At 41.6% G+C, this 27,543-nt stretch overlaps 2 protein-coding genes across 3 annotated transcripts; both read right to left on the bottom strand.

Moving 5' to 3' along the window:
* Positions 1–11: 11 nt before the first annotated feature.
* cers3b (ceramide synthase 3b) lies at positions 12–5,944 on the bottom strand. Its single transcript, XM_053886602.1, has 12 exons — positions 5,803–5,944; positions 5,619–5,715; positions 4,798–5,542; positions 4,576–4,693; positions 4,097–4,215; positions 3,965–4,022; positions 2,381–2,431; positions 2,215–2,307; positions 2,012–2,140; positions 1,831–1,937; positions 1,611–1,764; positions 12–294 (listed from the first exon to the last, which is right to left on the bottom strand). Exons 3-12 carry the CDS (start codon positions 4,968–4,970, stop codon positions 181–183), a joined length of 1,116 nt encoding a protein of 371 aa, XP_053742577.1. The 5' UTR covers positions 4,971–5,542; positions 5,619–5,715; positions 5,803–5,944; the 3' UTR covers positions 12–180.
* A 2,010-nt stretch (positions 5,945–7,954) lies between these two features.
* Positions 7,955–27,524, bottom strand: LOC128770542 (anoctamin-1). 2 transcript variants are annotated; one of them, XM_053885117.1, is made up of 28 exons: positions 27,361–27,524; positions 19,716–19,885; positions 19,339–19,644; positions 18,376–18,471; positions 17,331–17,503; positions 17,136–17,190; positions 17,019–17,070; positions 16,892–16,947; positions 16,781–16,828; positions 15,485–15,549; positions 15,251–15,385; positions 15,022–15,182; positions 14,813–14,895; positions 14,422–14,433; positions 13,628–13,702; positions 13,457–13,513; positions 12,862–12,936; positions 12,381–12,582; positions 12,046–12,157; positions 11,915–11,972; positions 11,734–11,834; positions 11,497–11,660; positions 11,278–11,430; positions 11,062–11,114; positions 10,693–10,871; positions 10,350–10,455; positions 9,087–9,567; positions 7,955–9,008 (listed from the first exon to the last, which is right to left on the bottom strand). In XM_053885117.1, exons 2-28 carry the CDS (start codon positions 19,842–19,844, stop codon positions 8,392–8,394), a joined length of 3,804 nt encoding a protein of 1,267 aa, XP_053741092.1. In that variant the 5' UTR covers positions 19,845–19,885; positions 27,361–27,524; the 3' UTR covers positions 7,955–8,391. The 2 variants fall into 2 exon arrangements, with proteins under 2 accessions (XP_053741092.1, XP_053741093.1); XM_053885118.1 differs by lacking the exon at positions 14,422–14,433.
* Positions 27,525–27,543: the final 19 nt, after the last annotated feature.

The following is a 27,543-nucleotide window of genomic DNA, read 5'->3' as shown; positions in this document are numbered from 1 at the left end:
GCCAGTTCACGCGAGTTCATCGCCTCCACGTCAAAAACTCAGCATTTCTCTTACAGGTCGTGCAGGATGTTTTATTAAAACAAGTCAGTGTTCCTTCACTATTCGGGTACAGCTACTTCAGTTGTGTTCAAGTGTATTTTATATACAAACGTGCTTATGTCCATGTTTATACTTGAGTGGTCAGTGACCGTTGGCTCGACCTTTGACTCCGTTAATGTGCCGTGAATTGTGGTTTTTGTCACTTGAAGAGTCACTGTCGTCCTCTTCTTCATCGCTCCGGTCGTCACCTTCCAGCTGGAGAAATTTCACAAAGTTAGAATAAATCAGGAACAATAGCGTTTTTTGGGACAAAGTGGTGGTGTTATATGACAATAGTTAGAACCACACCCAGAAAATCAAGTTCTTCAGTAACTCAATTCTCATGATCATTTCTGTGAAAAGCGGTGGACCATTTATTCTTCAGCAACTACAGCTGAAGTTCAGGGACCATCATGATCCGACCAAAAGGACAGAATGGATCTCCAAAGCTGGGAAAAATACTTTTAGGTAATGGAAAAATATTGAACAATAAAAGGATACAGTTTGCAGATGGAAGGCTAAACACAATCATATTTTTTCCTCAAAATAATCTCATTTTATGAAAGATTTTCTGGCTGAAAAACAACTTTCTCAATTATGAAATTAGACTGAAATGCATTCAGGAAACACTTTTTAAGCAAGTGTTTATATGTACAGTATATGTCCATCCAACTTAAAGAGATATTTATATCATATTTAATAGTGCATGATATTTTTGTGATTTTCAAATGTAAGTTATTTTTATTCTATTTAAATGTAATGTTATTCATAACGATAAAATAAACATAAAATTAAATTAAATTAAAAAATAGCATTTTTATAAAATATGACTACAGTTTGTACACAATGGAAATACCAGGAAAAATGAGAAGAAGAAGGCAACCAATAAGGTTCATGAATGAGGTAAATGACAACAGGACAGGTGTGGCTTGGGAGCCTGGGTGAATTCCAGATCCTTCCTCAATCCTCAACCTCAATGAATTGCAAAGCCTTTCTGGAGGAAGTTAAGCTGAAGGGCAAGATTGAGGAAAGCATCTTCCTCAATTTTGAGATTTGCCGGCAATTACCTTCGGACTGAGGAATACTCCGACTACTCAGAATGGTTTGCGAATTGTCAGCCAATGAAAACATCCAAAGGCGCGAAGAAAGCGAGGTACAAATAAAATAAAAAATCATTTTCTTTGTTTATGGAGATCAATATATCACAAGAATCACTGTATTAGTCCATTGTATGGATTAATTACCTCATTGAAGCTTGACATTTATTTTTATTTTAATGTCAAGCTTCTTTTGAATTGACAGACTGAACGCCACTTTTGTCCAATGCTGCCCCCCACATCTTGAGGACGTATCTGCATTGAAAGTGTGTCCCATTTCGAAGTCACATATAGCCCTTGAAGGATAAGGTTGAGGGTTGGGTATTAAGGGAGGAACTGGAATTCACCGAATGATCAGGTGGAGAAGTTTCCCCCAAAAAGGAGAAGAATATGTGCTCTTTAGTGGCATAAAACAATCAGGTGAAAGGTACGCACCTTGCCGGCGACACATTTGTAGAGCATTCGCGATATGAGGACGGCCCAGTAGACGTGGAGAAGCTGAAGCACTAACAACATGACGTTGAAGAAGTAATAACCGAAGAAGGCTGGATACCAGTCCAGAGGATACACCCATGTGCAGTGGATTAGCCTGCAAGAAATATGTAAACATGTTAATCTCCCACGCCTGAACAGCCTCCCTGGAAATGAGGCTCACCAGAATGGGAAGATGACCAGCCTCGTCACCATGAAGACGAAGGTGAAGACCACGAACAAGCCGTTGGCAGTCTGGTTCCACTTGGCATAGTTGATGACCTTTGCACCCTGGAGATTTAGAAAAATACACAGACTGGAGATAAAGAATTGATCTTGGAGGAAGTCAGTGTGACTGAACCGACCTCTAACAGGATGTCTGAGGAGTCATGGAGGGCCATCACCAGGGTCCCGATCCGGATGTAGTTTGAAATCCAAGAGAAGCTCAGAAGGGTCAGCGTGGCGATGTGATGGATCACCTGCTCTTTAAAGTCCTGCACATCACCAGACAGAGAGGATTCCTTCACTTGCAAACACTCCAGCTGACCTCATCAAAAATGGAACTGACCTTTCGTTTCACATCAAACGTGAGGCTGAGCAGCAGCGAGAGGTAAAAGCCCATCTCCAGGTGGTAATACCAGTACTGGGAGGGCAGCATGGACTAGAGGAGGACACACAGTGTAGCAGACACGTCATCTGTCCACTTCATTCTTGAGCAGTGAGCACTTACTTACCTGCTTGGGGAAGCCCACCCACACCTCCCTGAGGTCGTACAGCCAGGGTTTCTACACAACACAGGTACGCGACACAGTCAGAGCTAGTTCCCGCGCTAACTTGGAAACAAAACACTGTGTGTCACACGGTACAGTTTTGGGATGTGAACTGAGTTAACACTGTTGTGTTTTATTTAACAAAAAATAATCTCTGTTAGAATTAAACATTAGGAAATGTGGAGGAAACTAGTGGTGAATGACAAAAAACACAGGTCACACGTCAGATGAGGCAACATATATAACCATAAATAAATTCCTTATTGGTATGTGTGTTAGCAGCGTATTAGCCTGTAATCATTAGCGTGTTGTTAAGCCTGACTACATTTAACCCAGTAAAAGCCACCAAAAGCTCATTATAAACAGCATCATAATGACCGATTAATGACCGGTGATAAGCAATGTGTTCCCGAACCTCAAGTGTTATCAAAACACACACAAAGATTCCATCATCATAGGTGTTTTGGTTGTGACATTACGTCACGTGAAAACAAAAATGTTCGATATAAGCCGTCAATAAATGAATGTAATTGGTCAAAGTCCAAGCCCCAGTTTTTTTTATCCGCCAGTGTCAGTTTGTACTGAGGATGAGCAGTAAAAGCAGATCAAACATGACAGTTCGCTGCTGTTAAACACTCCTTATCACAGGTGATGTCATGCTTTATGCTGCATTTTGTCAGGTCATTTCCTGATTCTGGCACCTCTCAAGCTGGGATCCTTCCACTTCCCAGCCTCACTCCGAACAGTTAACCATATTGAAATGTTGATGAGGTTTCATGAAACACTGTCCTTATTTTCAGAGGCCACCAGATGGCGCTGTCTGCTGTAAAATGTTTCACACAATTAATTCAAAGAAACTTCAGATCATTTCTAAACCAAGAGCGCCATCCAGTGGCCGTGATTTTAGGGCACTGTTTCATCAACCCTGCGATACTGTTTCATGATGCCTCATCTACCCATCACTTGTAAGACCTAGTCACTCGTCATTACAGTGTAGTTCCTGATTGTGTACTTCTTTGTTTCTCCTGTCTTTGTCTACTTCTTTATGTGACGTGTTTTGACCACCTTTTTCTGGAGAGATTTTTCCCACCTTGTGGATCACTTTGATGTTTGGGCAGCTTCTGTATATTCAGGACACATCAGACCTGAGATATACAGTTAAGACTTTCTTATGGTCTCGGTCCTGTGTTGTATTTTTGTTCACCCGAAATTTAATCTTTCAGAAGTTATTGGTTATTTTATGTTGAGGTCCACTCTGTGACAGATGAAAGTTTGACCTTGAAGTGTTCAGGAAACTGATCGATACCACAGTAGTTTTGGGGAGTTTCCACGGTTGTGAACATCTGACCTGATAACTAGCGCTAGTGAAACTTGGAGGAGGAAGCATCACACACATTCTGCTTTGATTATATCACTACACCAGCTTCGGTGCTGGAGTGAGGCCCAGGAGTAAGGTGAAGCAGGCGAGCTCCTGCATGTTTGCTGCTTATCAGTGTGAGAAAGCCTGCAGCAGATACAAGAGCAGGAGAGGAGAGCCAACATACTTACATCATACAGCGCCAGCATTCCCCCGACAAAGGCAAAAAAGTAGAAGACACACCTCCAGCTGTGGAATAAGACAATCACACATTAATGGCTTCATGAAGACGCTGGCATTGACACACACATGTAAACACAAACCTGGCTTCACAAAATCTCTTGCTGAGAGGCGGACGATCCTGGTTCCTCCGTCGTCTGAACCACACTTGAATTTTTGCTTCCGTCCAACTTGTCTTCTTGCACAGAGACCAGACATCAGCCTGGAGGACAAGTCAAGGGTTGAGGGGTCTTTGAAGCAAAATCCAGACGAAAACTGACGACATATTCTCCTTGTTCTCTCCACCTTTCGTCCACTCATCTATGGTCACTGAGACCACAGACATTCAACTTGCTACCAAAGGAGAAGGTCCCTCCCTGATCATCTGTCTCTGTAATGATCTGCACACCTGGCTGTCACTGACACCAAGTGGGCTGTCACGATCGCCGTCCTTCATGCGACATCATCTGCCCACCTTCACACACGAGTTACCCCTCAACAATGACGATGGCACCCCACTTCTGTCTCAGATCTCCCCAGGTTGAGCAAACATTCCAAACTTCACGATGCCAGAGTGTAGTACCTGTGAGGGATTGCGTGCCTGGCTGCAGAAGAACGTCTCTAAGATGCGGTTTGGTTGCGCTTTGCGGCGAAGCTTGTCCTTAATCCCCCAAGCATCAGCCAGCGGTGTTGCGACAAACCTGCAGACACGCCATAACTCTTCTGTTTCCTAATCCAGGAGTCATCATCACTCTGCCAAAACGTCTGGTGCAACTTAATCCCTGTGTCCCAACATCAGACTCACCTCTCAAACATGTATCTGACGACCAGCAGGAAGAAGGCGCAGGGCACAGCAGCATAAAGGTGCGAGGCTTTGGCATAAACCCGGCCTTCGCTGTCCTCCAGATCTGACCAGGAGACGTTGACAGGCAGCCACAGACGCTCCCACCATAACCACTCCTGGACTGTCTGCAACATGCTGCCGCGACACTGACAAAACAACAGTCAGCTCATCTAAAATAAAACTTAAAAGTCTGCTTCAAATGAAGCCTCGATCTGAACTCTAGAACAACAGGAAGCCGGCAGCCTGAAGATGTCAAAGTACAATACGATAAACAAAAGGGGTGAGGAGCCGTGCACCAGATTACAAAGAAGTAAAGTCCTCTCAAATGTGGACTCACGCGCCCATAAATAGAGATAATAATTCAGGGCAGTTAACCTTCAAATGAAAGGCAACACTTCCAGAACTAAGTCAAACAAGTGAGAAACCATGAGAACAAGAGCACACATACCTGCAGGCGATGTTGCTCAGGCAAGTTCCAACAGTCGAGACAAAGTCAGCAGGAACACTGACATAGAATTGGAGTTAGCACCTAACAACACCTCAAGACTTTAACCCCAAACCCATTGTTCCTATCTGGGCTGACATATGTATCAACAGCAACGCAAACACCCACCTTTTGTTTGGCCACTCTTCCTGGAGCTCTGGGGTGGACTATCCCTTGCTCCGCACAACTGTGTATCCTCCTGCTCAAACCACTCGAGAAACACTGGAAGGCAAATATTTACTCGTGCTCCTAATCTGCATGATGTACCTGAGTGAGTGGGAGGCATGTGAGCACTCACCTGGGTGGAAAGATTTGGATCCCTCCCTCCTGCTCCCGTCTCCTCCTGGGATCGCTCTGGAGGCTTTCCAAAGTTGCCGTGGGAAGCACTGACCGCCCTTTAGAGGAGTTTCCACATTTTTCATCGAGATAAAGAAGCTAAGTTGCAGCAGTAATTCAAGCAGTGGATGTTTGTGTATCCTCACCTGCGAGAATTCCCAATGGAATGCTGGGAAAAACCCCCACAAAGGCCCCATTCACCGGTGGGACAGGGGAGGAGTCAGGAGGAGAAGGAGGATGAAGGAGTGAGACATTTCAGATCAGGAGGTTCCTCATATTCAAGCGTTCAATGAAGACCTTCTCATGGTTGTGCGTCAGGGGATAATAATTCATGGTGATGTCGTTATTAACCACACGGTGGCAGCGGTGACAAAAGCAAAAGGATTCTGAACACGGCTGTGTTGCACAGAACAATTGGACAGGATTGGATAAACGGCTTCAGATAACAATCTTTTCAAATCCCGATCTAACAAGTCTATCAACTAACAACATGATTAAATCAGCTTGTTAATACAATATGATTAAGTGTTTGTACAAGATCTTAATGCATGTTTTTAAACTAAATAACTGTGTTAATAGAATGGTATGGTGTCATAACACAGAGGTATGTACCATGACCATTGTTTGGGTCTGTCAATCTGAAAACTGAAATAAATAAAATGAACCCTAAAGGTGGAAACTTAATAAATATTGAGTGATAAAGACAGAATCGGTGACAAATAAGCAAAAGAAGAGAGTAAGTTGCAATTACTCCATGAAAAAATGGTTGTTTGACATTTGTTTTCATTTAATGTTCATTTTGCACACTTAATGTGCAATTTATTCAAGGATTTTGTTTCTCTATGGCAAAAAAAAAACTAAATACATTTTAATTGTTAAAAAAAATCTGAACTTAATGTGTCAAAGAAAATGGCGAATTAAGTTCTAGGACAAATGAATTTCATAAAAATTAAAATTATGCTGTGAGAAATATTTCTTCATGAAATCAAAATTATTCAATAACCCACACCTGAATGTATTTTTTGGTGCAATGTATATCAAATAAGGGACGATCATCCACTTAAACGGTGTGTATTTATCTGCTCTTCTTTCTCAGAAGTGGCAACACACCCAGACAATGTCAGGTCACAGTCCTGCCGAGCTGGTCCCGAACCAAGGTGTGCTCCGGTGCCACATGGTTCAAGCATAATCATGCCTTTACAAAGAAATGGCGGAATGGAAAAAAAGAGCCTAACATTGTTTCCCTCTGAGCCCAGATGAACAGCTGAACATGTATCTTTGCGGTCAAGGAAGAGCTCTGACTTGTTTAGTTTGTGTTGTGCAAGTAAATTCTGGACTACTAGTGCCACCTGTTGTCCCAATGAGCTCATTGCTATATATGATAAATAAAATAGTATTTAAAGAAGTATGGAACTACTGCATATAGATAAATGTAGGTGAATAATATTCATTCATTATCTACCCTTAATTCTCTTATGGGAGTCGTAGGAGGTGGGAGTCTATCCCAGGTACTTTGGCCCAGAGGTGCCGCCAGCACAACACAGGGCAGACAGATAGAGTACAACCTCTCTGTTTTAGGACTGTGGGAGGAAACCGGAGTGCCCACAGTAATCCCATCCAACACAGGGACCTCATACAAGATCCATGCAGAAAGGACTGTAGTTGCCCCCAGCTGGAAGCGAACCTGCAAAGTTCTTGCTGTGAGGTCGAATACCAGATCAGTTTCTGAGGGATTTCCACACTCTGCACGCAGCAGAATGACCACAGGCCCGTCGTCTCCCCCTCGTTCTGGTTCTAGGTTCAAAAGCCAAGTCAAGACAAAGGATGAGGGTCTCCACACCCAATAAGACCGGCAGAGCTTTGGTGAGGACAAATCCTGTCCCACTTCATTAAACAGGGGATGACTCAGCCTCCCACCCATCCGTGCTTTACTATTTTGTTTATGGTGTAAATGAACTTGAGCCATTAAGGGAAGAATGTCACCTTCATTCATTCACCTTCTATCTGCAAACCTCCAAGGTGAGATCCCACACTGGGTCAGGCTCTTGCAGGTACACAACTGCTGCCAAAACACATTTCTACTATTAGGCAGGAAAGGAATGTCAACGTACTTGGCCACTGACCTTTCTAGAACTGCTCTTTCATCTAGAAGGTTACATAAGCAGGAAGGGAAGGGAAGTGGAAGGGGTCTCCATCACTCTTTATCTCTGCAGTCAGCATCCTTTCATAAAAACAGAATCAAAGAAATTGAGTGAGAAGACAAAATTCTGACTGAGCTTTCACTCAACCACACAAAAGGAAATAAAATCTTTAATAGGAGTCAACAGTACAACTTTTATTGCAACATTATATTGTTTATATATAAAAAGATCCCTAAAACAGGTCTACAAGCATTGTGAACTGCTTCTAACAGTGGCTTTCATAGAATCTATGTTCCTCTGGTCTGATAACTGAGGAGCTGTGGCAGTGGGTGACAACAACGACAAACAAAAGAACACAGAGCGGCATAGAGTTTTAGAGGGTTTTCCAGCCGTGTCCTTGTGAAGGCCAGCCTTAACTGACTGAGAAGTCATCTCTGCAGATTAAGAGGATGAAAAGTAGGTTCACATAATCTGGATGGTCCTTCTCCAGACCCCAGGTGTTACACAGACGCAAGCAGGACTGGGTCACGCATCCAGGCACAGACAGGAGATTAACATTCAGTCCTGGTCATCCCGGTATCTTCTTTCCACGCTTCATACTGGGGTGTTTTTCTTCAGCTGGCTGGGGGACGGAGGGATGCGGTCTGACAGCTTGGTGAAGCTGGTAGACTGGCTTGGCTTGGTAGTGGTTTCCTCTGGATCGTGGACTCTTCGTCGTGAAGGAAGAGTAGAGCACCTGGATTTGCCCCTGGACCGAGGCTGTTGTGGAGGAGGTCCTTTAAGGGCAAAGGGTTCACTTGTGGCGTTCGGTGGGCTGTCTGAGAGTGACTGTGGGGTACGTGAAGAGGGAAATGGGCGCGACAAGGAGGAGCTGAGGGGAACCAGAGGCGTGAGTTCTGTGGACTGCTGGACTCTAGTAAGGCTGGTGGAGTGACTGGGTCGTGGCAGGCTGTAACAAGCTTCGGTGCCCCTGTGGCGTGAAGGCAGGGTTGAGCAGCGGACCTTGGCCCTCGGGCCCGGCTCATGAGGAGGAGGAGCTATAAGCCCGATGAGCATTGTGTTGTTATCTGATGATCGCACATCCGGTCTGGAGCTTGTTAGATGAGAAGCTGAGGTCCTCTTAGAAGGCAGACCTGGTCGTGAGGACAGATCTTTTTCCTGGGAGCTTGAGTGAGGAAGCACTGCGTCTCCTTGTGACGAAGAATCCTCATCTACACGGAATACACAGACAGAACCATGAGCTGATATTTGGCACGCATTTTGTGAAAAGAGAAAGTGTCTTATCTTACCTAAAAGGCCCAGTTCTGTCATGAAGGAGTCCAGGTCCATCTGCTTCTCCTCAGTTTTCTCTTCAGGGCGATTATCCACCTCCATTTGGAGAACTTCTTCCTGACTGACACCTACATCTGCGTTGACCTCTTCCTCTCCTCTCATCTCTTCATCCCCACTTTCACTATCTGCTGCTTTAGCTTCTTCAAGCAACCCTCCTAACTCCGGGCCACTATCACTGGCTCGACAGATTTCTTGGAGGCTGCAGTCATCTCCCTTATCTAACTTCAGCTCATCCTTTGGTGCTTCAACCACAATCTCAATACAGGGAGGGAAGCATGGATTGGCCTGTTTGGAGCGAGGCTTCACTTGTGCCTCCTGGTCCTGATTTAGCAGAAACTCCATGAGCGTCATGTTTTCTTTCTTCAGCTGTTCCCGCAGTGAGCGTGGAACATCTGGAATCAACCAGGCAACTAACATGCTGAGGAACATGGCCAAGTTCTGAAAGAAAGCAAGGACAAGGTTTGGATGAAAAATTGTGCCTTCTATTCACCTTCACCGTGTTCACAAATCTGAACCTTTCTCTCCCACAGCCGGTGGTGGGCTGCTCTACTGAGTATGTGGTTTGGTGTCACTCCAATATGAGAACTAACCCGGTCTAACAATGGCTCAATTTGGGTGTTTAACAATGACTTTAAATTCCGGACTATACTGTGTGCTGGAATATTAGCCACACCCACTAAATTTAAGATGGAAAATAGATCTTGTTCATACATAAGCCGCAGCAGTCTATAAGCCACAGGTGCAGTGGTGCTGTCTGCATGAAGATCACCTCTAAACTAGTTTAGGCCATTGCGACTGACTCATGAAACAAACTTGCCAGTGTACTGAACTTGAATCATGAACCCGTCACTTCTTTTATTTAGATTAAAGTGCTCAAAATGCACTGTTTTCGCCCGCGTATCTGAAGTTCCAACACCACAGTTTCAGACCCAGACTTGTTTAAATGATCCAGCCTGTACAGTACTTCTCTTCCTTGAAGCTTATCTTATCTTATCTTATCCTTCTCCATCTCCAGCATACCTGATCCAACCCAGTCTCTCCTCTCCAGGTGCTTAACTCTTACAACCTCCTTAAATTTGTTTCCAAACTTCCCCACATAAGCTGTCCCTCTGACATATTGAGTTCTGATCTGCTACTTTCAAGTCACCCCATTACCATTGACATCTGGAAGGTATTGTTAGACTGATAGAATTTTTCTTGATCAAAAGATATTTTCTTACTTGGAAAAATATAACAAAAGCCAGTTTGGCTGCCAGCATGGACCAGTACTGCTTAGAGAAGGAGTAGGCATCTGTCTCCCACGGTGGATCCCTGTAGTCTTTATACCTGGACGAAAGGGTCAAAAGGTGAAGCTAAAACAACAACATGCGATTAACAGGTGAAGTCAAAAATCTCGTTATCCCTGGTAAGATTTGTCTTTGTAACCGATCTAAACCGTTCATCAAAAGCCAGAGTCAAGAAACTCAGACAACTTAACGAATTACATGGAGAATGTGTTAATCTGCTGGACTCAAGGTTTTAGAGGGGATTCATAGGGGTCAAGGGTGGGTGAGTCACACTGACCTGCACATGGTAACTCCGTTGAAGAGAGTGCTTGTGGGCGCGCTGCCCGGTTTGAAGTTGGTGACGTTGAAGAACGCCAGCGAGTGTTCGGTGAAGCCGTTCATGGTGCCGTTTTCACTGTACATGTACTGGTAGACCATCCGCGGAACAAACTCCGAGGTGAAGGAGATGACAAATGCCTGAAGACAGAGTCATGAGGTGGAAAAAGGGGTCTCAAATGTTTCCATTTATATCATTGTAGCCTTTAATATTGAGACTCTTCTGGAAAGGCAAAAGCGACACCAAGACATTGCTCACACAACACACTAGTACATGCACAATACCGTAGACACATCAACTTGTGGAGTGATTCCACAGACACACACTTACATTGGTAATGACAGAGAACTTGCTAATCCCACAGAGAATGTTGTACCAAATCCCTGAAGACAGCATGTGCAAGAAAAAAGAGGAAAAGGCTGAAAGGATTTTGTGTGATTCAGTGAGCTAGCTAGCAAGAAAAGGAAACAATGGGAATGATTAAAGGTGAGCTGGAATGTTTGAAGTTGGTCAGTCTAGCTCATAGGCCTCTGGAGGGATGCGTACCTATGTCTTTACACCTTACTGCGTCCGGCCGGCGGATCTCGGTGACAAACTTTGCAGCGTCGAGGCGTATCTCGATGACATTGTTGAGAAGGGCGAAAGCCGGAGCGAGAGGGAAGGATGCCACGAACAGAGACACAAACCCATACTGGATGACTAGAAGAACCAAAGTGCATCATAGAAAAAACCTTCACACATAAACTAGCTTCAGAGGCGACTTACTCATTTCCATATACTCTGGTGTGACACCTTCATATGGTTCCAGAGTAAAGTCTTTGTCAAATTGCTGTTTGGTTTTCTTCTCTTCGCCGTCATTCTCGACATCACGGGCTGCATTCTTCTTCACTTTTTCCTCCTGTATCGTCCTGTACATCTTCTTTAACTTACTGAAATGACAAGACAATAATGTTAAGACTCTGAGGGAGTGATGCTTTGTGAAGAGAAAGGAGGGCAGCATACGGAATGAGAATCTCAAAGACATTATTTTGAATGAGCTGTTTTCCAAGCATGATCATGCTGAGCTGGATGCACAGCTCGATGAGACAGCCTGGCGGGGCACACTGTGGAAGACAAACACACAGTGATGAACGAGTGCAAACACACACACACATGCTGATAAATGTGCGTATCTGAGTCCCACCTCCTCCATGCGGTAGTCTCCAAAGACGTAAACATAATCACCAGGTCGCCCAGAAAACCTGTGTGAAGCAGGATTAGCTCATCGATGGCAAGAAACTGAATAAAAAAATGTCGGGCGTTTCACACACAGACCTGCCCTTAAAGAAGGCCACGTAGAAAATAGGTGCAAAGGCGTTCATGGATTTTAGGAAGAAAGACTTGAAAATCAAACGTTCCTCAAATTCTTTTTTTGTCTTGGGAAGCTCTGTGAACACAGAATGAGTTGCAGTCATCTTGTGCGTCATCTGTTTATCACCGACAAAAAAAAAGACACTTAAAAATACTGGACACTGAATGTAGAATATCCAGGAAGACTCTTAATAATTGAACTGAACAATCTTGCGCAGCCAAAAATCAATGTCGGAAAGTAGCATGTTCTTTACAGCCAGGCATTTGAATGAAATCACAAGTGGTTGAGCTTCACTTACCCAGCTCAGTCAGCCATACAGCAACGGCTCCGTAAACCTCTTCCAGCACCAGAACCACTAGCATATTGAGGACGATGCCCGTGGTCGTGACAGTCATCCGAACGCTGGCCTGGGCTTCCGGGTCTGGGTTCATGGACCAAACACTTAACATGCAGATGCGATAAACCACCACGCCCAACACTGCCGAGAGGGTCACGAAGATCTGAACATCGACAGACAAGGCTCAATCAATAACCTCTTTTTTTGTCAATAAAATGACTAACAAAATACTTTCAGTTTTGTAGCGCTTAGAACTAGCATTTGTAGAATCAAGAAAAGAATACATTTGTTTTTTATTTCCTTAAAGCGTTTAAAATGCGCCGTTTTCGCCTGCGTGTCGCCTGTCGTTTTGAATTGTTAAAATACATCCCACTGCTGGATGTATGGACAAATAAAAGAAAAGACGAGTAGGTATTATTTATTTATTATTCAAGGACAGTACCAGCAGGAGCAGTGTGGATAAATTGATGAGGTATCCGGACAGGTGATCCTCTATATCCAGGGATTCTGGTTCTGTCTGCGAGGAGACATGAGATGAGAGGATTTGTTCACACCCAGATACAGTACATATGCATCAGTGTACAACAAGGACACAAAGATAGGACTATATGAGATGCTGTGTTTTGCACATGGCATGAGTGTCTTTCAAAAAGGGCATAACGATTCCCTCCCCCTGCCTCCCCCCTCTGTCCGGCCTTCTCTCTCTATCTGTAATCTGGGCTAATCTCAGGCAGGTAAGCTGCTTTGGGCTCAACCACTGACAGAAGGTGAAGTGGTTTTCCTCTTTACACACACATATGAAGTCACACCCTCGGATTTGGATTTAATGCAGCAAATGTAAATAAAGGTTGATGGCAGGAGGAACGTTAGTTTTCATGTCGATTAGACTGTTGCGCCTCCGAGGCCTCTTCCTGATGCAGATTCAACACCTACATCCACACAGGTACATTTAAGACACCTCACTGTGACAACCCTGCCCTTTATCCCAACAACCATGTCCCAGTAAAGCCCTCCTGCTGTGAGTTGTTGAATGATACCTGAGAGGCCAGCATCTGGTCCGTTTCACCGTCCACTCCGTTGCCCTTTGGAGCCATCTGAATTCAAGCACGCAGTTAGAAACAATTAACAATCATCAATGTAAATATTTGTTACAACCTCAGAAGGTCACTTGCCATTATGACAGAACACAAATGCACTAAGATACGCACCAACTTTTGCAACTGTGCTTTAATCTTATCTTTCTTTTCCTGCAAAGCTTCTTCGTATTCAGGTCTGAGCGCCTCCTGCAAAAAAATTTATGAAGCACTTTTAATCCAGCTAAAATGAAGCCGATGTTCTGCACAGGAAAGAACATAAACACCTTCTTCCCATCCCAAAGTATCTTATTAAACATGAAAAACATTTTGCAGTAGGTATTTGTTTCGTAACTTAGAGTTGATTTTGTCAATGTGCCCCCTCGCTCACTAGTTTGTTAAGTGCCCCTCTTCTGCCCACTTGCTCAGTGGGATGACGGTGGCACATATTCTTTATCATAGCTGTGTTGTGGACCTATGAGCCAACATTTCGAGTCAGAGCATTTCAGTCTTAAACCCTCTCCACCGACTGAAATTTCAAGTTGCTCTGTCCAACACAGCTAATCACTCCAGACACATTAATGTCCGTCAGATTCCACAACATGGAGCTCTAAATTTAAGATCAGAGGTGGCAGAGCTTTCTCTGATTTACTGACGGATGAAAAGCTTAATTAGATTAGGCATCTAATTCTAATGAATGGAACGCAAAATAAAAAAACCTTGTACTCAGGGGAGAGGCTTAAGATCCTTGTGCACCACAGATTGAATGGAAAACTCATTCCATTTAGACACGCAGGCACTTAAAACACAAGTGGCAACTACATTAATGAACAAAAGTAGAGGAGGCGAAACAAACATTACCTGAGCCTCCTTGTCCGTCAAAACAAAATCAAATGATCATTACCTTGATGGTTAATAAATGAGCTCACCTGTACTCGCTCCTTCAAACAGAGGTCGCAGCAGAGAGAAAGCAGAATGAGTTATATTAAGGTGTTTATATCACATCCCTCCTGTTCAATTCGATCCCACAACAATCCCATTACAGTTGTGTTAATCACATTCACATGTGTTTGCCCTGGGTCGGTCAGAGTGTCTGAGGGAGGTTGGGGGAGGGACCTGCTCTGAAAACAAATGATAATCTCTCAGGCAAACCACAACTGAACTCTGGCATCATGACTGACCCGGGACGCTGACATTCTGATCCTGGCTTGATTGGCACAGATATGACCGACAAACCGAAGGGAAACTGTTCAGCTCAATCCGGACGTTCACCTGTTTATTCCTCGAGCTAAACGAAAAATAATGCGGCTTTCTGCATACCTCTTCATCTTCCAGGCTTGTTAGGTCCCATGAATGTTTCAGACACATCTGCCTTCTTTTCCAGTGCTCCAGGAAACAGGCAGCTACAAGACACAGTTCAAGGAAAACGCGTCATATCGGCACATATTTCATGATACATTTTGAATGTCTTTAGCAAAAATAAAACTGATATACTGGTATATTGATTTTGTATATTTCATGTTTTTTACCCCAAAGAGACATGAAGATAGCAAAAAAGACGGTAGCTCCGTTGTCAAAAAGGTACGAGGCCCTGGCCAGTGAACACACTGTACTGAGCTGCCAGTAGTCGCACACTCCATCACACAGTGGACACATGGTGATGTTCTTCTTGTCGTCACATGCCTCCTGACTGAAGCACACACAAGGGTGGCCACATATTAGTGAAAATATAAGACACTGTTGACAGATTCTCCTTACCTTGGCACATTTGTATCCACAGTGAAAACACCATAGATGAAGACAATGATGCCCAGCACGGACGGAGGGATGAGGAGCTGCGTGTAAACACCCAGCCAGGCAAAATACAAGCCGATCTGCTCTCCAAAATACTTCCTGTTGAATGTTGTCGAAACAATGTGAAAATGGCTTGCAAGCGTATTCACTTCCTCTGTTTTAATACACCTCTAATACACCACAAAGTCATTTACAAACCTGATGAGGTCCACAGGCTGGTATTTGTGCATGACTCCATAATTGGCCCACTCTTCATGGAGGATCTAGAAAGACAGATCAACTTCTTAGAAATGCAATACTCTGATAAAACATAATGCATTTTAGACCAGATGAACCTTTTTTTGTTGATTCAGTAAACCATATATTCAAGATACTGAGCTACTAGAACATTATTTGCAGTTTTGGAGGGAGAAATTATGCTATAGTTAAGTTATATTTACTGAGATCCAGTCCATTGATGGTTCATGGTATTGTCGTTCAGAATATATATTTTTAAATGGTATATTCCAATCTGAAGTTCATGTTTGATCTTCTGCTAAAATCAATGTGATAAAGTTGTGGTGTAAGAGGTCTGATTAGAAATAATCTCGAAGTTTGAGTAGAATAAATATTACACGTTTCAAGACTGAATGCAAATACACGTACATATACTATATATATATATATATATATATATATATATATATATATATATATATATATATATATATATATATACACACATAAATAATACAAGGTTGGCTGATAACTCAAATACACATCTCTACAGCCAAATAAATCAATTCCAGAATGTAGAATTCAACAGCCGCTTCAGGTTCAGACACATTTCTCATATTACAACAATGGTGAAGTGTTTCAACTCTCAAGTTTCACATCATGAACAAAGCTAGATATTTTCTGGTGATAGCCTTTGTGGTATAGCAATATCTGGATTTCTGCTGACCAGCTGGTGGGTCAGGTAAGTTGCGAAACTGCTGTCAGTTTACTGTACTTGAGCAAAAAATAATACGCTATTATTTTACCGAACTATCGTTGAACTGTTGTATTCTTTTGAATTCAGACCCATAAATGTTTTGAGCAGGCCTACAGTTCATCTCTTCCCTTCTTCATCTCGTTCCCTTCCCTGGGGGATGTCAGTCAGCGGCACCATTATTTTGAGGCCACAATATAACAAACTTGCGAACCCCAGTTCTAGTCTACCTGGAGAATAATTCTAATAAAAAAAAAAAAGAATAAGTTTCTATCTTATTGGTAGGTGTCAACCCATTGTGCTCTGCAGAACAGATTCAACACTGTATGGTGAAAACAGCAAAAACTATTCAAGGCTCTGTCATTTTCAACATCATGGCCAAGTTTATTGCCATTCTCAATCTACAAGCTAATTGAGGTTTCATCTTGAATGCTTTTTGTGAAATGGTACTACTCATACTGTAGTTTGCGCAGACCATGACACTGACGATGAAGCAGTGAACACAGGCTAATAAACTTGATTACCTGTCGGTCATTTCGCTGATCTCTACGTCCTCTTCTCGTGAACGAACCCTAAGAACAAGTAAAAATTGATTTCGTCTGCCTAAATAGCTCACTTATATTAACCATACTCACATCGTGCAGAGGAAAGGCTGAGATGTAAACACCCTTGGCCAGTAATGACATAATACCTAGACACAGAACAGGTGAGGACTAATCTTCAATCATGGTCCTGACTACGTAAAAAAGAAAAAAACCTCACCAGTGGTCTGACAGGTCTGTCGACATGTGACGCGTGAGATGATCTCAGCTACCTAAAAACGAGACACATGCAGTTACAAGCTATCACAATGGTGAAACCTTCATATATAAGGCTTACTATTCGGCTGCGTGTTGCATTATCGAAGAGGGTTTCCGTTGACTTGATGTCGTACCTTGAGGAAATGCAAGAGAAAACAGTGCAATGAGAAAACAGCGTCACATGCACTACTGAAACATTCATAATATATGGAGACTGGTCGAGTGGGTCATAACCTGACAGTGGTCGACTGCAGTGTTGACAGTGAGTACTCACAGGTGGAGCTTGTCTCTAATGAAGGGATGTTTGAGGGTTTTCAAGTGGGAACGAGTCTGCGAGTCTCGGTGGACTTCCAATGCTGGGACGTCAGGCTGAAATGGAGTATTGACTTTGGCCACAAATGAATCCCACATCCCAGCGATGCCGAGTCTCTTTCGGAGCTCACATTTCTGCTCAGGAGAACACAGAAGAATAGATACAACAATTAAATAATCTCACTAGGCATCTTATTAAAATGCTTAATTAAAATTCTTAACCTTGCATAGCAGAGGTGTAGGTTTCCAAAGGTTGAAGTGTTTCAGTGCCTTGTTTTTTAATCAGTATCAGATTCAGCCACAGCTTAGGCGTGGCTGGGATTGCTGTACCTGGCAGCTCTTACCTCTGGCAAGCACTTCACCAACTCAGAAAGAGTCCTACTGCTCTCGGGCTGGCTCAGTCTCTTCCTGTACTTAGTCTAAAGTCACGGCCTTGTTATGATTTTGAGCCGCAGGAATGACCTTCAGTGACACAACAGTGGGTGCTGATTCGTGAGCAACTTAGAGAACGACCATGCTCTTATGATACCCCGACTTTGAATGGTGTTTAAACATCAGAGCGTTTTAAACTCAAACGAACAAATGGCACATTAAACATTTTGTGCAACAGTTGCCATTTTGAAATGGTCTACATTACTACTAGCATTGGAGTATTTTCTCGGTCTAAAAAACAGTGTTTAATGTACATCATAATAGTGCGTGTCTCATATATTTACTTTCCACAGTAATTGAACTGTTTAATCCATGTTGTAAGGTTTATGTACATCATTGAAGTAGTAATAATATGTCATTATATTAAGCTATTTTGAAAGAGACAGGATTTTTTTTTTTTACAATTTTCAAGTCATTATATAAAAAAGATGCATCTCATTGTGCATTTAAAAATAAACAATTGGGTAAACACATCACAATTACTATATTTTTATCCTGGTAAAAAAGGCAACTCACACAAATCAGTGGGTAACCTTCAAACTCTCAATCATTTTTTGCCATAAAATCATACTGACCTTCTTGACAGGGACTTTAATCTTCTGGAGCTCTGCTTCCCGACTAAGAATTGGCCATGGGACATGCAGGCGGATGAAAAAAATGCCACTTGACTTCTGCACATGGACAAAACAGAAGACTCTTGAGCAGTTTAAATGAATGACGTAGCCATATAGACAAATAGCTAATGTACTTTCCATAACTGACGTACACAGATGAAACGTCGGTGCATGAACTATTATTCAGAAGAGCAGATGAGTCACAACCTGCAATGACGTCACTTTCTAGCAAGTGTCCTTTTCCCGCAAATTACGTCAATCATGCATGACGTATCTACTGCAGATGGTAATTAACTGATCCATTATAGCCCAAAAGGCACGCAAACATTCTGCTATCGCATGAATGGTGACCATTACTGAGCCACTGGATTACGACCTGCTGTCTATCTTTTTCAGCAGCAGCATCTCTGATATTGAGGGCACACATTAGTGGGAAAAAACATTATTGATGTTGATTTTTTTCCCCACATGTATGAACATTGGTTCTGAGGAGACAACAGTGGTTAGTACTAATTGTAGTCAATTCATTCCATTCAGTCAGGATAATTGCATTATTGTACACAGCTACATCTGGGGCTATGTTCATCTGTGATTATCTAGTAACACTGATTTCATAGTTGTTCCCATGGTCTGCCAAAAACAAATTCTCTCTTTGAGCAAATTCCATATGTGTTTGAGAGCCGCACACGAGTGAATCACTCTCTAATAAGGCCCTATAATCTGGCCTTTGGCTTCACTCTTATGGTCAGCTGTCCTAATCCTGAACCAAAACAGCAGCTGATTTAACACGCAAGAGTCTTTCAACCGGATGCATGCCGTCACAAAACCCACTCAGAGGCAGAGACTCAAAACACGAATTCCAAGAGATAAATGGTCATAAACACAAAAATCTGTCCTGACCCATGATCATCAAAAAGGATGTACCTCTTTGTCACGTTCTATTTGAATCCCAGCATCCAGAAGTCCAGTTTCAAATTCCTCCCTCATTATAGCCTTTTCCTGCTCCGAAAGCTTGGACTCCTCCATGTCAATCGTTGGTGGGTTGTTGTCTCCGGACTCCGGTTCTGATTCCCAGAGGCTTGGAATTGGGAGCTGAATACTGCCATTGGATACAATGGAGGCACGTCCTCTGGATGGTCGCCTTTTTTTTAATTTGTAGCAGAGGACATAGTCGACTTTCCTTTTGCCATCAGCGAAATACAGTCCAGGACCAAGATCTATACCAGACTCCTGCAGGCAGAGAAGGCTTGTTTGAAATACCACAAACATCATATTTGTCAAAATCAGCGGATCCATTTTACCGGCAAAGGCAAGTCGTCATTTTCAGGCGGGGCGATGGGGCATCCATTGGCAGCGTCAAGCCCGAGCCCGGAAATAGATCGTGCCAATGAAATAAGCTTTGCAGAGTGAATAGACGAAGACTCACTCATCGCTGTGGTGAAGGATATATATTCTTTTGCGTTTCATCCCTCTGAAAACAAGAAATTCAATCAGTTACAGAACCAGAGCCTTCATCACTGAACCATGGATTTTCACATCGTATAGATTTCAGGTTGAAGATGGATCCATTTGTGCTGAGACTGAGAACTTCACAGAGTCTCTAAATTGGGGTCCTAAAGGAGGAAGAGCAGCTGGAGATCTTGAAATACACATTTGGATGGATGACAATCAAAACACAGCTAATATAAACCAAGGCTCGCTCCAAGACTACTTCAGAGCCTGCAACATAATCTCAGTCCTGCGAGATGTTTGCTGCTTGTTATTACTTCTGTCCGGCTTCACTCCATCCCCAGGAGGATATCACAATATCCTGAACATGCTGGACCTCCAGTACACAGTTGACTTCCTTATCTGACACATTTTCTATACAGCATCGATGTTGTTCGGCGCTGCTGACGCTACAACATCTCAGACGCCACGACTCCAGAATACCTCACCACTTTCAAAGTTTTCACTGATTCATTCAGCTGTTAATGCTGTATAAGGTGGAAGGAAAGTTCTGGCTTCAAACTTAATTTTCACATCTCTGCTGTAAAGAAATCACTGTGTAATCGTTGTTCGAAAGTGACAGATAAGGATCTAAGCCAAAGTTAAGCTGTGGCGTCTCTTTTTCACCCAATTGAATCTTTCGACTCAGATTAAGCTGAGGCTGAAATCCATGCGGCGGCACACTTTACAATCTGCTGAGGTAATTTAGTCTCTGGGCACATTCTAGAAGTCACAACCACCACCTGAAATCTCGCCGTATGATCATAATGCACAAGGAGACAAGGAAGAAAAAGACAAGGACATTCCTTACATTAGTTTAAAAATCATTTGGCCGAATGAAATTAAGTCTACTTGTGTATTTCGTTGATGGTAAAAGGAAAGTAGACTATGTCCTCTGCTGCAAATTAAGACGTTTCATTCACTTGCTGGAGAATCTCATCCGTGGCTGACTGTTATACGAGGACCAGTACGTCCTCTACTTTCTGGGATTTTTAATTTACTAATCTCTATATCTATATGTCTATATCACAAGCATTCAAGGAGCGAACGCAATCAAAGTGATCATGAATAACTTTGCACTCACTTGCAATCCTTTCTATTCATAATACTCTTTCCCAATTTTCTCCTTTATAAAGTACTTTTTCTTTTCCATATTAAAACTGTTTACACATCTATTGAGAAAACTTAGGCTTTCTTATTTTCTTTTTTCATTACGCTTTACTTACTGTCAACAGATTCATTTTTTTAATCTCACTGAATCCCACTAAAGATGAGCTAACACACAATTGATGGCAAATGAATCAACCATTTTGCATTTGTTCTAAATATCAGTTAAATAACGGTGTTGTCAACACAAGAGTGGCCAATTTTCCTCATGCAAACATTCCTCATGCAACAACTCAACATAACAGATAATGTCAAGAACTATTACGATTGACTATTACTATTTATATTATTACTATTTAGAATAACCTCAGAGGCACGGAAAAGGTTCAAAAACATGCTAAAAGCATAACATTGTAAACACTATTGGCCACTCTAGTGTTGATAAAATCTTCCTTCAAGTTACATGTGTGATTAATTCACAATATATCATGTGTCTAGTGCGATTAATCTATAATACAGCCCTAGTTTACTCACCTTCTTCTCAGTAAAGCGTAGTAACTACAGCTGTGATTTTGAATTGAAGATGATGGAGTACTGTTTATTGACCTTCATGTATGTGGCTGTTTAGTTTGTCATATTCACCAAGCCAGTAGTCCCAAGAAGAACAAGCAAGCAAGCACAAGCAACTATTTTCCACGTTAGTATATACATATTCCCCACATGTATAGGTGATGGACCAACTAGAAGCAGTACAGCACTCAGGATTGCCACCATGCCAACTAAATCTCTAACCAACCAGACAGTCTTAGTGTGGCTTGTCTTTAAGTCTTGATTGGCCCTTCACAACTACAGATTTATCGCATTATCTTCAACAGTAGGTCACCTATTCTTCTGTACAAGTGAGCGCTCATCAAACCTCCCCTGCTGGCGCGTCTCCCAGCATGCCACTGTAGCCATTACAGATTATCCTGAGGTGTGCCAAGATGCTGGGAGGCCAATCTAAACACAATCAACACATCATTAGTACCTCAATGTAAGGAGGTAAGCTAGTGCAAGGAAGGAGCAGTCTTTTACCACTTCCCAAAAATACACAATTCCAATTACACAATGAAATGAAAGAACTTTTTTTTATGGTATACCAAGCCAGTGACCTGTGAAATGATGATATCAACTGATACCAAGCATTTTTTTTTGGTGTCAAAGCCCTTGAATGATTAATGACAACCTAAACTACGGTTGGACCTTCCATAATAGGTGTTTCTCAAGGCTAAAGAAGAGTTTTATCTTTTGAGTTTACGATGATTCTTGCAGGCAGCAGATGATTTCTGCATTGGTAACAGAGGACGACAAATGGTGAGTCACTGGCTCCGTTTAAAAACCCATAATGACAAATTTGCTTTTATGCGATGTGCCATCTTTTTATGGCCATTTTATCACCTACAGTTTCATTTTTATATCAACAACTATCACCATTTTTATGTGGTCTGCCATTTTATAGTTTTACGCTTTGCATGGGTTACATTTCCAAAGGCAATAGATTTTACTTTTTGATTTCATGTGATCACAGTTTGTGTAACAGCTTTCACAGAAATATCAGCATAGCAAAGTTGAGCTGACTTGAGTCTTGAAAGTAACTATGAGCTAAGGAAACCAAATGATAGAAGCCACCAAAAGGGTCGACAAGATAGACTAGAAAACAATGAGACGTACAAGGACAGGAAGACAGGTAAATAATTAAATCGCTACTGAAAAACTGTCATCTCAGATGATGAGACAAGTCAGGCCCTTCCACTTTCACCCATCTTCATCATCATCCCTAGCCACAACTACACGTCATGTCCTCTATTGTACCCACAAACCTCATGGTTGTCCCCCTTCTTCTCCATTATCCTGGTACCGCTGACATTCTACACCAACCACGTCTCCTCGCAAGAATGAACTGCGTCTTCAGGCTCAGTGGTGCCCAAAGGGAAGTTCATTCTCACATCACATACTTACTGTATCTTTGGCGTCACCATTTTTCACCCACACATCTCACGATGAAGGAGTACATTGGCGAATTAGAGGTTATTAGAGTCATGTTTCTAAATCAACCACTAAAGCTGAAGATGCAGAGCCGGCCTCCACTCTTGAGCGGTAAACAGACATCCTTCAGCACCAGGTACAACCGGCACACGTGTGGAACTGTTCACACAACACTCAAGCTACTTAGACGTATGCAGATGCATCCACGATAATCTGAGTTAACACAGTGTTGGTAAACAAACGGCTGAGATGGAAATAGAGAAAATGACTAGAGCAACTCAGGAGGTAAAAATAACCGCATATTTTTAGATTCCATAATCTGGTCATTCCACAACAAGGCTTGCGTTAACATGTTTTGGGGCTTCAAAATGCTTTTTCTTTTTAGCTTCCAATTGGCTTCTTAATGCTTCTGTGAGGTCCATTGAAATATCTAATCGCAGTTTCCTTCTACCAGAAGTTTGGAATTGCGTTCCATTAAACGCTTGTCTTTGTAATTCCTTTCTCACCTTTTCCCTGCAGTTGACTCACAGTCAGGCTGCTTTGCCAATGCCGAACTACAATTCTCAGGATCACATTTCTACAATTGAAATTCAATCATAATTATTGTAGTAATTGTAATAATCATTGTTTTTGATATACATTTTCCTTTCAGTCCATATTTCCCAGGTATTTATGCCAGTGCACCTCTTTCATTTCCATCTTATTTTCACTCACCACCTTGCCATGTGATCTGAGGGCGTATATGTATCATGCTGCGGTCAATCCTGATCTGAGACAGGTGGAAGGATCAGTGACCTCCCTTTAACCTTTTCTCTGAGGGTATTAAGAAATCATCGGCCGTGAAATAACCAGGACCTTCAGGGGTAAAAACACCACCCTCTTCTTAGAAGAGGGGCTGATCCTCAAAGTCGAGACTTTGGGCAGAAACAATTATTTCATTTTAATTTCCCCAAATATTGACACAATAATTTACACATGGCAACATTGCAGGGTAAACTCCAGTTGAGCTTGCCAAAGCCAAATTAGCTCACGAAATGAATGTTCACGTTTGATCTAGTCAGCTGTGATTGTGATGAGTGCTCAGCGTCTTCTAACAGAATTATTCTCCACAGTCAGTGCAAATACTTGTAAATCTATTATAATTACTTGGCATCGCGTCCCGCTTCTATTTATACTCGGCGATGATCCGTGGTCTGCAACATTAGGATTATATTTGGGGCCGGTGATGAAGTCCATGGAGAAGGAGGTCGGCATGAAGAAATGTTATTGCACATGATACATGAGCATGTTGATCTCACTTGTCTCACTTTCCTCTGCAAATATTCGAGGTTAAGTAGCAATTACTTGAATGTCAAAATACAATCACAAAGAGAGAACATGATCCGACCCAAAAGACAGAAAACCTGAGCTACATTGAAGGCCATTTTCATATCATATAACATGAATCATTATTTAATTATTAATATTAATAATTACATGAATAATATTATTTTAGGAGTAAGTATTGTCAAAACAAAACATTTAATCACATCAAAATGACTGATAAAAAGGTTGTTGTCTGTTTCTTCACCAGGATAGATAGCTACATTGAAGGCCATTTTCATATCATATAACATGAATCATTATTTAATTATTGATATTAATAATTACATGAATAATATTATTTTTAAGAGTAAGTATTGTCAAAACAAAACATTTAATCACATCTAAATGACTGTTTGACTGACTGTTGTCTGTTTCTTGTCCAGGATAGATAGATAGACAGACAGACAGACAGACAGACAGACAGACAGACAGACAGACAGAGAGATGTAGATGTAGTCTCTCAAAGTGGAACTCTTACCATATAAAACTGTAAACAAAATAGACATTCACAACATATGTACAGTAACAGGGCATTTTTAAATGGTAAGAAATGGTTAAACACAATGGTGACATTTAGCAATAGGACTGAGACATGAAATCAATCAAGAAGTTGTGCTCAACGCAACTCTTGGTTATCTTTTAATCAAGGAGGTAAACCTTCAGAAATGGTGCTTTAAACTTTCTGGATTTATGACCTCATTAACAGATTATGCTCAAAGCTGTTCATCAATATGTTTTCTGACATCAATGTCTTCGATAAGTAATGAGACAACATGTATGTACAGACAGCTCACATCGGACAATTTTTTTTTGGAACCATAAATCTTAAAACCATCGGCAGATGCTTGAGAAGAAATGATGAAGAACAACCATCGGTCACTGGAAAACCCCACTGGCTTGTTTGAGTTCATAATGACATTGCTTAGTTTTGAATTCCGGTAACTGTGTAACACATCAATATCTCAGCACGAGGCTTAAAGGTTTGTAAGCTCTCCGACAGCTCCGCAAAGGGTCACATGCATCTTCACATAAACAGACCAGACTGCGCCGGTGGGGCATATAATTGTCTTAGCAGATTACACAAGTCTAATTTTAACATATTCATGCTTGTTCATAACAGGGGACCAACCAGTGTTACGTTTGGTTACAGTGATTACAAAGTTTACGTATCATAATCTACAACTATCATTTAAATACATTTAAGTCCAATAGCAAGTAAGTAGTAAGTAAATAGTATTTAAGTCCAAACACCTTTTAAGATTATTTTGAATAGTTGTATCACTGAATCAGTGTGATATAATATCATAATACTAATAATTGCATGCCTTGTTTTTAAATTTGGTCTGTCACAAGATGTATATCAGTAAACATATTTAATTTAAAGAAACATATAACAATTACAAGTAGCTGTCCATCCTTTCTCACCAGAACTTGCTCATACCAGCACAGTCTGATATTAAGAAAGAATTTACATAAGTCCCTAATTAATTCTTTAAAAAGCAGTATAACTAATACCAAATTGTATTTCAGGCTTAATACCTCTATTTAGGCAGGTTTGCATCAAAACAAACTAAAAAGCATATTTGCATACCCGATCCATTAAAAGGGGATTATGAATATTGAAAAAAAAAATTAAGTGCAAGGGATTAAGATTTTAAAAACAGGGTTTAAAACGTAAATAATACATGAGAATAAACTCATTGAATTTGATCCACTGTCTCGGCACGAAAAGACAAACTCACTTGGACACAAGTTTTTCTTCTCATTTTTTGTGGCTAAAAAAGTGTAATTCACTCATGATTATTTAATTTTCTGATGTATAATCTAACCATAGTCCTATTCAACGACCAATAAGGTGTGGTTTTCCTCATGAGTGAGTTTGGCGATAAGAAAGCTTGTGTGGTTTGGTGAGTGCATTAAATATACATTTACTAATCGAATACTTCATGTGTTTTTTTCCCCCATTATACTTAAATGTGTTCTAAAAAAGTTTGACTCTCAATCATTCTACTAATTCATAGGAAACACGGTTTTATTGAAGTGACCATCGGCTCAGGAACTACGCTGGCATTACTCAGTAAATATCTGGTTCCCATGTAACTTTTAATTTTCCTATTAATTTTAACAGCACAACCAAAGTATATATATTGATCACAATAATCACAAAGGAAAGAAAAAAATGAGGAAAAAAGAAATGTAATACATGACTAAAAAGAACACACCAAACAAATTGAAGCAGTGTAAGAAACACAGCAAAGTGACGGTATAACAGAAGTAGTTGACACTAAAATCTAGCTCAAACATTTTTCAACTTCTCAACAGCATTTTCTCATCAAGCAGCTAGGAGTGTAGCTGGATCGGTTTAGAGCACAAATGGGGCGCACGACAACAAACATGTAGCAGGGAATAATATTTATGAAACAATGAGTTTTAATCCTGAAAAAAGAACAAATAACTGGCACAATCTAATTCCAGTGTATCTGTAAGCACTGATTAAGACTTAAATTTGGAGATATATTCACCCAAATGTATACAAATACAAAAAATATTTTGTATACAATTACAAAATATGTCAAACATGAATGCCTAATGTTATGATATTTATTGTAAAAGAAAAAGAAAATAATTAGTAAAGCTTCACGAATTTAATAAGAAAAAAAAACACATATATGTAAAGAGAATAGACCAAGAGAAGCAAGAAGGGGGTTAATTTTTTTGTTTTTGCGGTGTCGTTTTTTTTTCAGGCATTCTTGGTTGCATTGTGTAACTCTTTGCAACACAGACACACTCGCAGACACACAACTTTCCTTGCTAACGCAGCATTTTCAGTCGTAGCTGCAGCTCAGAGTGGCGCCGAAGTCATTTAGACAAACGAAGAAGAGTTTTGGCGTCACGCAAACCGCCAAAGTCGCTGGTTCGAGTCGGATAATAACCAGAGGAAGTGAGTAAAAGTCCACTCACCAGAGCTGAGGAGGATGTTTTTCGCAGAGATGGAGCAAAAGCGCGTTGTCCGTCGAGGGGCTGAGATGGTGGACAGTCTGCGCGCGCTCCCGCAGCCACGAGCTTAGTCGGCGTGTGCGCGCAGCTGCTAATTCTCTGACCCATCCACGCAGAAGGTGTGGAGCCGGAGTGTTGCTGCTACGG

Source organism: Synchiropus splendidus, chromosome 14 (assembly GCF_027744825.2).
Source record: "Synchiropus splendidus isolate RoL2022-P1 chromosome 14, RoL_Sspl_1.0, whole genome shotgun sequence".
In the NCBI taxonomy this organism is placed as follows: Eukaryota; Metazoa; Chordata; class Actinopteri; order Syngnathiformes; family Callionymidae; genus Synchiropus; species Synchiropus splendidus.
This window is presented reverse-complemented; position numbering and strand designations above follow the sequence as displayed.

Bases quoted from the DNA above. Each gene is read 5' to 3' on its own strand.
- cers3b (XM_053886602.1), bottom strand. From the start codon at position 4,970: ATGTTGCAGACAGTCCAGGAGTGGTTATGGTGGGAGCGTCTGTGGCTG. The intron at 4,694-4,797 runs GTGAGTCTGATG...GCGTGTCTGCAG, and splicing joins GTCAGATACATGTTTGAGAG to GTTTGTCGCAACACCGCTGG. The intron at 1,938-2,011 runs GTCGGTTCAGTC...CTAAATCTCCAG, and splicing joins CCTCAGACATCCTGTTAGAG to GGTGCAAAGGTCATCAACTA.
- LOC128770542 (XM_053885117.1), bottom strand. From the start codon at position 19,844: ATGAGTGAGTCTTCGTCTATTCACTCTGCAAAGCTTATTTCATTGGCA. The intron at 16,829-16,891 runs GTGAGTATGGTT...ACTTGTTCTTAG, and splicing joins CAGCCTTTCCTCTGCACGAT to GGTTCGTTCACGAGAAGAGG. The intron at 11,835-11,914 runs GTGGGACTCAGA...TGTCTTCCACAG, and splicing joins GAGACTACCGCATGGAGGAG to TGTGCCCCGCCAGGCTGTCT.